Source organism: Delphinus delphis, chromosome 19 (assembly GCF_949987515.2).
Source record: "Delphinus delphis chromosome 19, mDelDel1.2, whole genome shotgun sequence".
Classification (NCBI taxonomy): domain Eukaryota; kingdom Metazoa; phylum Chordata; class Mammalia; order Artiodactyla; family Delphinidae; genus Delphinus; species Delphinus delphis.
In genome coordinates, this window is record NC_082701.1 from 511,901 (window position 1) to 523,362 (window position 11,462).

At 45.7% G+C, this 11,462-nt stretch overlaps 1 protein-coding gene across 1 annotated transcript; it reads left to right on the plus strand.

The window, feature by feature from the left end:
• Nucleotides 1-545: 545 nt before the first annotated feature.
• LOC132414897 (transcription factor COE1-like) lies at nt 546-3,090 on the plus strand. The gene is made up of 2 exons (XM_059997871.1): nt 546-679; nt 2,742-3,090. Exons 1-2 carry the CDS (start codon nt 546-548, stop codon nt 3,088-3,090), a joined length of 483 nt encoding a protein of 160 aa, XP_059853854.1.
• Nucleotides 3,091-11,462: the final 8,372 nt, after the last annotated feature.

Below are 11,462 nucleotides of genomic sequence, written 5' to 3' on the forward strand. Positions count from 1 at the left end.
GAGAAGGAGGAAAAAAACAAAAAAAGGGAGAGAGAGGAAAAACTTGCCTGGTAGTGGAAAATGACACTTGAAGTAGCAAAGCCGGCAGCGCGAGTTGAGTCTATTGTTTCTTAAGTTGCCCTCAGGGTTTTTTTTTTCTTCCTGCTTCAAGTGAACGGTACCTCTACAAAAGGAAACTCCAGTCCCTCCTGTCTTCCACCGGCCTGTGATCATTACAAAAAGAAAAAGAAAAAAAAAGCACCCAAACCAAAAATTAACCAACCAAACAATCCCCAACAGCCAAGCATACATCTCTGTTTTTTAAATTTTGGTCTTTTTGTTGGATTGTCCCTTCCTTTTTTCTTTTTTTTTTTCCTTCGGGTTATCGCTCAGTTTTGAGCGAAGGTTTACATTTTTTAAAAATTTGCTATCCAGCCCCCCTTGATCTTCTAGCGCGAGTTCAACGACTCAAAAAAAAAAATCTCTGGCTGGCGTTTTTCTTTCCTTTTTTTTTTTTTTCAAATTTTCAAGGGGGAGGAGATTTTCCACAAGAAAAGGTTGTTTTCATGTTTGGGATTCAGCAAAGCATCGAATGGAGTGGAAGCAGCATGAAGGAAGAGCCGCCGGGCAGCGGCAGGAACGCGGTGCGGACGTGGATGCAGGGCGCCGGGGTGCTGGACGCCAACACGGCGGCGCAGAGGTGAGTACCGCTTGGGGACCGCGGCCGGGGAGGCAAGCGGCGAGCAGCAGAGCCCGGAGGTGGTAGCGGAAGCCGCCGCCCCGGGGCCGGGCCGCGCTCGTGCGTCTGCCGCTCGGCTCTGCTCGTCTCCGGGGCTCCGCGCCCCCCGGCCGCTCTGTCTTGGTTGCCTGCGGCCGCAGAGCCGGGAGCTGCCTGCGAGGAGCCCGCGCTTTACCGGCACTTTTCCCTGCCTGGTCTGTGACTGTTTTCATTTTGTTTTAAGTCTGAAGAGGCGTCTCACCAGTATGATGTTGGATATCTGTGTTTCTATGTGATTGCTGTTTCTTTTCAGGCCGCCTGTCTTTTCTTTCTTTCCTTCCTTTCCTATTTTTTTCTGTTCTTTCTTTCTTTCTTTTCCTTGCCTTTTCTTCTCTATTTCTTTCCTTCCTCCTTCCTCTCTCTTCGTTCTTCTTTTCCTTCCTCCTTTCTTTCTTCTTTCTTTCCTTTTCCCCCTCTTTAAAAAACTTTCCTTCTCCTTCCTTTCCTCCCTTACTTCCTCCCTTTCTTTCCCCCTTTCTTCTCCTTCCCTCTTCCTTCTTTCCTTCCTCTTCACTCTTTCTTTCTCTTTCCTCTTTTTCCTTCTCTTAACTCCTTTTTCTCCCCTTTTCTCTTTCCATGTCCTCCTAGAATCATCTCTTATTTCTCCTCTCTGGTTCTCCCTCTCTCTCCCTTTAGCTTTCAGTTTTTCTTGGTCCACCTGAAGAACAGCAACTCCTAACTTTAATTCTGATGTCTCCTAAAAGTCTTCCCCACCGTCTAGGACCATGGCCCCTTCTAGCCCCTTTGCCACTCTCAGCTCCTGGATGCTAGGCTATATGGCCTAGAGGTACTGCTTTTGGAGATGGACCTGGGGGAACTTTCCTGGGCACCCTCAGTACCCTTTCTGGGGACTCCTGGTCCCAAGTGAGAAATGGTCCCCCCCCCTTTTTTTAGGCCACCAGCTGGGCTTGGGGGAATGGGAGATCTGGTGGCTCCACGCTCTCTCCGGCCCAGAGAGGGCGGAAGGGGAAGAATGAAGATGACTAACTACATCACCCTCATCTTCTCCGGGCTGGGGACAAGTGTCCACAACACTGTTCCCATCCCCGATGATCATAAAGGTGGGGGTGGTTGGTAGTGAGAGTGAGTTGGGTAACTGGGCTAGAAACAAAAGGGTGTGTGTGTGTGTGTGCGTGCGTGTGTGTGCGCGCACCCTTGTGTTGGCCAGGTTGGGCTGTCAGTGGCCGCCCTGCGCCCCCGGCGCCCCAGGCTCCAGCCCCCGGGAGGGCGCCCTCAACCGTCAGCCCTTATTCATAGGATTTCTGGAAAGGGTGTGAGGATGTCTGCGGAACAGCGAACCTTTGTCAGGACAGGTCTTTTTAAAAAATCCCCAATTCCCTTTCCCACAGCGACCACTCCTGACTGCTCTGAGTTCCACCCGCAGATCCTTTTTCTCCACATGCTTTATTTGGGGGGGGGGGACAGACGGCTCCCCGAGGCCGGGCACCCGCGTCTGGGCAGGGGAGGCAGGGGGCGCATGAGGTTTCCCGGAGGATGGCTGCTGCAGCGAGGAGCTGGGCATGTTCCCCATCCATTCGCACCTGCGCAAGGGAGATTCGAGGGGGTGTCGAGAGCCAACTCCCATGCCCACCCTCCCCCTAAGTTGTAAACGACCGGCTTTGTTCCACGATCGCGCGTCCCCTCATCCACCGCTACTTTTCTTCCTCCCCACGCAGCGCGCGTCAGGTCGGAGTAAACGCGTACAGCGTTTTGTCTCTTGCGCAAAACCCAAACAAAACTTTCACACCTCTTCGTCGGGCTCGGGGGGCGCGGAGGTCCTCGGCGGGGAGGACTGGCTGGGCGACAGCACGCATGTCCCGTCGCAGGCTGGGCCCGGGGCGCCTGAGGGAGCGTGTAGGGGGTCCACGGGGCGTTTTGGGGGCAGAGGAGGCGGGTGTTTGAGGGTTCGCGCGTGTGTAAGGGGTGACAAGGGGTCGCGGGTGTTGTCCCGCTGAGCCGTCTAACTCTGCGTCTTTGGCCGCAGCGGGGTGGGTCTGGCCCGGGCTCACTTTCCGAAGCAGCCGTCTTCCAATATGCGGAAATCCAACTTCTTCCGCTTCGTCCTGGCCCTCTGCGACAGACAGGGCCAGCCCGCGGAGATCGAGGGGACAGCCTTTGCGGGGTTCGTGGAGAAGGAAAAAGTAAGTGGGCGCAGCGCCGCTGCCCCTCGCCTCCGGCCGGGGAGCAGGCCCAGGCCCCTCGGGAGGCGCGCTCCCCCGCGAGGACAAAGCATCCGTAACACGCCCCGCTCGGGGTCCCCCAAGCCGCTTCCCGTTCCGGGAGAACGCGGGCTCCTCGTTCCTGAGGTTCTGCTCCAGAGAAGTTCGTGCTGAGTCCCGAAAGATGGAGAGAGGCGAGCCCGGCTTCGCACTCCGGAGTCAAGGGCGCCGGGACGAACCCGCCCTCGACCGCGCGACCACGCGCGGCTCCTGCCTCTGCTGGCGCGGGCTCGAGCCCCCAGGCCCTAGGAACGGGATCGCCCGTGCGCGCCCCACGGAACTTTTTGGAAAGTTGGAGCAGTAAGGGTCGGGAGGGCGGCAGAGGGATCCCAGCTGGCCGCAATTTCTGCTGCTCCCGGGCCTGTCCGGCTCCCAGGCCAGGGGTCCCCGCTTGGGGAAAGTTGCCTCGAAGTCGGTCCACTAGTTCACGCCGACCTCCCTCCCGCGTCTCTTGTGTCTTTGCGGCCTAGGACGCCAGCAGGGAGCAAAGCTCAGTCGTCCGCCATCCTCGGGGTAAACCGGCCTCTGCTAAGTTTCGCCCGAAGAGGCTTCACCCGAGAAGGCCCTGAGTGGCTCGAGGGCGGCCGCATTAGCGAGCGCGTACCTGGGCCCAGGTGTGGCGCCTCGGCCCCGCTGGGCCGCTTTCTTTCTTCTTCGCCGTCCTAAGGCTGGGTTCCTCCGCTTAGCATAGACTTCATGCCCAGGTCCCTTGCGTTCAGCGGGCTAGAGCGGTCAGGGCCTTGGTGGCTCCCGGAGAGCACGCAGAGGGACTCCTCCAGCCGTGGGAAGGGAGAGAACCCGGGGTGGGGGGGACGGGGGGGGGATCCGCCCGCCCGATTCCCAGCTGCTGTGCTTGGGGGCGGGGCTGCCTTCCAAACTCTCTCGGGCTGGACCAGAGGCCCTCAGCCGGGAACTGGGGAAAGGGGTCCTGGCTGTGCTTCTCCGGGACAGTCGGCCTTCCATCAGCCTCGGAGCCCCATTCTTTGTTTGTTTGTTTGTTTCCTGCAGATCCTCTCTCACTTAATTCTCCTCCGTTCCCCTATCCCCCGCCCCTCCCCCAGGAATGAGGACGCAGCGGGATTTCTACGTTCGCCTCATTGACTCCATGACAAAACAAGTGAGTTTCTTAAATTCGCGCCGCGGGGGTGACTCTACGGCCGCGAAATTTGGGAGAGTCAAGAAGCCGGCTACTCCTTAGCGGGAGGGCTGGGACTCGAACTCTCAATGCCAGGGCGGACCGCGCTCTCAGCGCAGCCTTGCAAGCGCCCCAAAGCACGTTGACTCGCCGCGCGGGAGATGGCTGGGCGGCCCCTTCTTCTCAAGGGAACTTCAGACCCTGCGATTTGAGACTACGGGGTGCTGCGCGGGGAGAGTACGGGCTGAACTTCCTTTGACCCGGACGGGGGGCCCCACGGGGCGCAAAGGTGCCCAGAGACCCTGGTGCAGACCGGGCTGAACTTGTGAAACCCAAACCGTCAGGGCCTCCGCCGGGGGGCAGAGGTAGAGGAAGCGGGTGAGGGGCAAAGGCAGCTTCCCCAGGAACGGTGCGGTAGTCTGAGAGCGCGCTTGACCCACTCTACACAGTTTTTAAAGAAGAGATGGTGGTGGTGGTAGAGCTGGAAGACGGAGCGACAATTGTCAGAAGATATCTTGCAAAAATCCCCCTGCTTTTGCCTCCAAGTTTGGCAAGAAGCCAGGCAGCGTGAGCGAGCTTGTGGTCTTAAAGGTACATAGACGGCATTTTCTTACATTCCCAGCACGCGGGTGCCGAGCGGTATACATTAAAGTTGAGTTATGGTTTAAAAGATACAATTATGAGACGAGTCAGAAAAGAGGTCTGACGTTTTTACGAGGCGCAGGGACATTTTTTCTTCTTAAGTAAAAGTTTAGGAATTAAATATCTGGTTAGGTGGTTGGAGGATTTCGTGACAAAAACGAAGACAGAAAAGTTACCCATTGTGTACTAACCACCAGTTCAGTGAGAGGGTAAGACTGGTTTGCTTGATGGCGGTTTTAAAAGATTCCCTTTAAAATAAGGGACGTTTTCATAAATGCTGACTTGGAAGGTTTCAAATTAGAGTATACATGCATATTTAAAAATTATTTTTAGATACCCATGGCTTAAATATGTTGTACAAAATGCACGTTAATAACCTGTTGGGAGTTTTAAAATATACTCAGCAAGAACCAATTTAATAACAGCTAATTGTAATTATTACCTTCATATTTCATTGTGAACCAAGTGAAAAACATGAGGGTATGACATGTATTTTTTTTTTTTTTTTTTTTTTTTTTTTGCGGTACGCGGGCCTCTCCCGTTGCGGAGCACAGGCTCCTCCGGACGCGCAGGCTCAGCGGCCATGGCTCACGGGTCCAGCCGCTCCGCGGCATGTGGGATCCTCCCGGACCGGGGCGCGAACCCGCGTCCCCTGCATCGGCAGGCGGACTCTCAACCACTGCGCCACCAGGGAAGCCCGACATGTATTTTTTAAAATGATAAATACATATCTCTTGAAATCTATTTCAAGTTATTAGCCTAAAATATTTGACTTTCTTGAAGATCTGCTTTATTTCTTAGTTGATTGTTCAGAGTAAACGCACATTTATACTTTTGGTATTATTATTGTTTTTATTATTATTACTATTACTGGTTTTGATCATTACATAGGATAATTCCCTTTGATTTGGACGGTCTGTATTTTGTTAAATTTTTTTTTTTGCCAAGCAAAAAAATGCAAAAGCCTGATTTCAGTAACTTTTTAAACAAATGATATCAAAACAAAAGTGTCTTAAGTGGAGTTTTGTTTTTAAAAAATTGTCTTTGATACCCTGGATATCTTTTCCTGCCATTCCCATCAGAGGAAAGAAAAGATGGGAGGGGGAGAGGGAAAGTATGATTTCTAATACATATTCCTTATGTACTTATTACAGTTTATTTTTTAAAGAATAAAAACTCCCCACAAACCAGTATGTAAGACCTGTCTGCTTGTGAAACATTGGCCACTTAAATATTAAATTATCGGCAACTCTACGAAGCGGACAGTTGTAAGGAACACAAAATTAGGACATGTTTGACGTGATACCTTCTCTCAAAACTTTATTTTAGGCCCCGTAAACCAAAAGTGCCACAAGAATTGATCTTCCCATTATGAGATGAAATGACTTTACACACTCTTCTAAGGAGGAAGAATAATCTTGATTCTTATAAAGCAATACATCTAATATCATTTTACTAACAAGGTCATAGAACTTAGGGAAAACTATAGCTTAAGGCATTCTTTGCACGGCTTCATAAATTCTATCGTGGTGGGGATGGGACCAGAATAAGATACAGTGTAGTAATAGCAGGTATAAGAGGGTTACTTGCCATACTGTGACATCTCACTGAAAGTTAAAATTATAAAATTATAAATGTAGGCAATTATATATTTTGGTGGGGAGTGACCTGAAAAAAACGCTTAGTAATTATCTGAATTTAGTCTAAAAATATCAAGAAAAAAGATTTTTCCAGGCATACCTGTTTGCTTTCATAATAGTTGTCTAATGCCTTCTCTGTAGCTTTTACTTTGAAAGGCAGTCCCTGCCCGTTATCCGGTTGCTTCTTCCTTGATTATGTGCTGTAAGAGTTTGGGAAGTAGGTGAGCTTCTTGTGTACACAGCTAATACAGTAGTCTTCAAAAAGCAGATCAGCGTGGACAGCATGACTTTCCTCAGCTGTGACATAATTACTATGTTTTAGCTTTGAAGAGTAAAACAGTGGATTCTCATCTAGCTTGAAATTATTCTGTGATAATTAAATGCCAAGTCGGATTTTTAAGTTCTTAAATTTTTGATTTTAGCTAAGTGTGCAGTGACCCCTTCAATCAGAAGTAAGTCTTGACAGAAGGTGACCGATTAAACGGTTACTATTTTTTTCCCCCTGTGAAATTCTTCCAGGTAGATTGACTCAGGATTTTGATAGAGTGCAGAATGGAATAATTTCAGTGACTGATGAGTTCTAGTAACATCATAAATTTCAGTGGGAATAGCTAAGCATAGTTCAAGTGTCTCCTCTTAGCTGCTTATTTATCATAACATTTTTCACGTCAGAGATGCAGCTTTATGTATGTGATGTCATATCTTTGACTCACAAGTTGGGGTTAAAACTTGGAATCTTTGGCAAGCAAAATTCAAAACTAGCTGTGCACTTTATATTTTCATAGAATGTTTGTGATCTTGAGTGGAGTTAGCAGCATTGAGATCAAACAGAAATGTACTCAATCAACCAAGATGTATTGGTAGGACACAGTATTTCACACCTTTTCAAAGTGTCTCATTACGCTATTTGGGGTAATGACTCTTAATTTTGGACTCTACCAGGAAAGGGAAAGCTTTATTAGAAGTGAATGTGTAAGGATCTGAGCCCTCTTATCCCTATGCTTTTCTTATAAAACACTAAGGATATAATTATATTTAAAATATTTGTCCACAGCCGCATAGCACAGGGAAATCAGCTCGGTGCTATGTGACCACGTAGAGGGGTGGGATGGGGAGGGTGGGAGGGAGGGAGACGCAAGAGGGAGGAGATATGGGAACATAGGTATATGTATAGCTGATTCACTTTGTTGTAAAGCAGAAACTAACACACCATTGTGAAGCAATTATACTCCAATAAAGATGTAAAAAATAAATAAAATAAAAGCGTTCTATTTCTGAAAAAAAATAAAATAAAATATTTGTCCACCAACTAGAAAATAAGAAGCTTGCTTTTGGGAAGGGTTTTTCAAAACCAAGTTTAGCTGGACTAAAAATAGGGTTCTTCTGTTTTTTGTCATTGCTGTTTTTGGTATTCCATTAGTGAGCATGCAGAAAGGCCTGTAGGATCCAGAAGTTTATGGCTGTTGCATCCGGAAACAGTATCTACTGCAGAAACTCAAATGAACTCAGTGGGAGACGTCTGAGTTTTAATGCGCCTCAGTTCAGATTTTCCTGTAGTATCTGAGATATAATTACATTCTGTGATTGCTTCGGTGAGTTATCTTTAAATAGTTTTTTTTAAAAAAAAAAAAACACCTTTAACTTATCTGCCCTCTTACCATCTTGCTTTGAAAAAAGGGACATTTTTATAATTCAATGAGAGAGTACCAAATTCCATAAAGTTATCAAAAACAAAACATTCCCTGCCCCCAAACCAAAGCTCTTTTTTGGAAAGGGAAAAATAATAAGTCACATAATCCTTGTGTGTATGGATTTGAAGGTAGGTGATATGGTGAGGGGACCCCTAAAAAACCCCAGGGCAGTGGGAAGTCTAAGGTACAATAATCAGAACTACTGTTATAGTTCTCTTTCCAGCTAATCTTTATATATTTGTTTTGATGTTCCTGGTACTTTAAGTTATTGATGCAAGTGCATTTTTTCCTATTGATTGTTTCATCATATCCTGCCACAGCTACATAGATTTGATTAACAGCCCTTTCTGTTCATGGTTCTTCATTGGTAGATAAGCACATTTTTAGTGTATCAATATGTTCCTAAGGAATTCAACTAGGCCAGCAGAGAGGTTCTTTCATATATTTGGGGAAACAAACAAACAAAAAAATGACACGGCAAGTTTATAGGTAGGAGCTGTATTTTAGCAGCTGTCTCTCTTCTTTGGTAACATGTCAAAAATGCAGGTGATTTGAATTTTCTTGCATATAGAGGAATGAAGAAGTGTGGAATTTTTATGCATGATCAGGACCTGTGTTTGGGAAGATGTAGACTCATCACAGTGGAAAATGTGTTGTTTGGAGTCTGGGGGTGAAAACAAAGCTGATGGTTTTGGAGAGATTGCCGGAGCCAGATGGCCTAGTACTTTCCCAGTCTGGCGGTCCAACTGCTCCCTCCTGGATAATATACAGCCATTTGTTTGGGGATATTTACGCTAGAGCTGTTTCCATGTGAATGTTTGAACAGCATTAAAAACGAACATATTAGTAGTGATGCATTTATCGAATTTGTATGACTACACAGTCTGTTCTTGTGTCTTATGTTGCTGAGAGGAATGCAGAAGTGTCTGGATGTTGGTGAATTGTTCATACAGTTGTTGAGCAAGAATGATTTGGTCTTAGTGATTAAACTATGTAAGCATTTGGAAACTAATTGAAGTAATGGCAGCTCCTACCTGGAAGCTCAGTTGTGAAAATTAAGTGAATTCATACATGGAAAATGCTTAGAACAGTGACTAGCATACATTAAGTGCTTAATAAATTAGATGCTTTTATTATTTTATTATTATTACTATTATTACCCCATTGAGTTGACAAAGCCAGTTGTATCTACTAATATAGTTGTAAATGTAGTTATCATATGAGTGAAATATCTCTTATTACTGCTAGAAAGAGAAATATTGCATGATATTGTTAGAATGATTCAGTTTTTATCTTGGTGTTTGAATAATATGAGAGATTTTATTTGAGACACAAAAGATGCATTCTGAAGCTACCTGCTTTTGGTGCACGTCCTCTTTTTGTTCAGGGCTGTGGTGTAACTGAACAGCATACTGAATATGATATTCCTATGCAACTTCCCTAATTCAGTTCTGCAAACAGGCCTGCTTAGCTGCTGAGCTTAAATTACATCTTTGCAATTTGTTCACCAGTAGCCAAGCTGCTAAGTGAAGCAAAATAATTTTTTATTTCACTATTAATTTTGGATTGCTGTTTGATAACAGTTGTTTATGAAACGTCAAATTTGTAGTGTTTTCTTTGGCACAGGTTAATTTTTAACTAAGGCTCCCTCACCTACTGGAAATTTCTCAAACCGCGTTAGCTAACACTTTTTTTTTTTTTTTAATGACAAGCAGTGGAACTTGGTGGTTGAAAGTAATGATTAATATTACAGCATGTTGATAACAGGTGTTCATATTTTTTTTATTAGTTTTGATTCTTGGTAATTTGCTGCCAAAGTCGTGTTGACAATCTGTATTTAGAGGACACTTTACTTCTGGTTGAAGGAGATACTTTGTACATTCATGAATGTATTCTTTAAGGTGACAAATTAGGTTTGGCGTTTTATTCTGTATTTGGAAAAAAGAGTGATGTATTTTCAAGGTTACTGTTTTGATTTAAATGGAAAATTAGGAGTTTTTGTTAGTTATAGGTTACCTATCTACCTGTCTTCCTTCCTCCCTTCCTTCCTTCCTTCTTCCCTCCCTTTCTTCCTTCCTTCCTGTCTTTCTTTCCTTTCATTCTCTCTTTCTGTCTTTCTAAATTAATGATGACAAGTCTCCAATTGTTGGTTTGTAAACCAAGAAAGACTCCTAATGAAAACATTTTGTTCCTAAAAACCTTTCAGATTTTAATGAACCAAAGTCAAAAGTATTCTCTTTGCCCACTTTATTTTTGCATGGAACACAAAGAGTTAAAATTATTTGAAAAGTAAACAAAGAAAACTGTGCTCAATTCCCTGTATTTCTTTCCGCGTGCCATTGAGGTGTGATCCCTGTGTAAGTTCACCGTGTATTTTCTGTTTTACTATGCGGTCTTTATCTCAATTAACTTTTAAGACCCAGTGATGTTTTAGAAAGGTGGAGATGAACCACAGTTCACAAGATGCCTTCTAAAACAGTGGCAACAGAGGCAGATTTTTTCTATTGATTGATTTCTTTTCAAAGATGGTATAGGTTAATGTGTAATTGGGCATTTGAAACTGATGGCATTTCATCCTCTCACAGCAAACCTTCTGGCACTATTGTTGTGTAAGAATGTGAAAGTTTGGGCTGCCCTGGTGGCGCAGTGGTTGAGAGTCCGCCTGCCGATGCAGGCGACACGGCTTCGTGCCCCGGTCCGGGAGGATCCCACATGCCGCGGAGCGGCTGGGCCCGTGAGCCACGGCCGCTGAGCCTGCGCGTCCGGAGCCTGTGCTCCGCAACGGGAGAGGCCACAACAGTGAGTAGGCCTGTGTACCGCAAAAAAAAGAAAGAAAAAAAGTATTCTTGAAAAAACCCTCAATCAGAAAGTCAACAGAGTATTTAAAACAATTGTGATATTTTCATTATTCTCATTAGAGGAGAACATTAAGGGAGGCTAGTATATCCGAAGAATAAATCTGCTCCAAACATGTCAAGTTTTGACAACTCGTTTATCAGTTTCACTAGGTGTTTAAAGTTGAGATGAAGTTCGTGCTGTTTATTCTTTTCCTTTTTTTCCTGTACAAGCAGTCCTGCCACCTTAAGGGATTTATTTGCATTGGCAGGATTAATGTAAACATCATTTTCTATTTGATATTGTATTTTGTTGTTGTTGTTTCTTAGGTTAAACCTCAACTTGCTTCACCATCAATTCATTTAATTAAATAATATATTTGATATGCTTCCTCTCCCCTCCTGCCCATCTCTGGAACAGGCCTCCCATCCTTACTCCTTCCTGATGAACACACTGATTTCTTTGAACCGCTGTTGTTTTTGTCGCTTTCACGGCAGACCTCCCTTCCTCCCAGTGAGCAGACACATGACTTACTATGGAGGT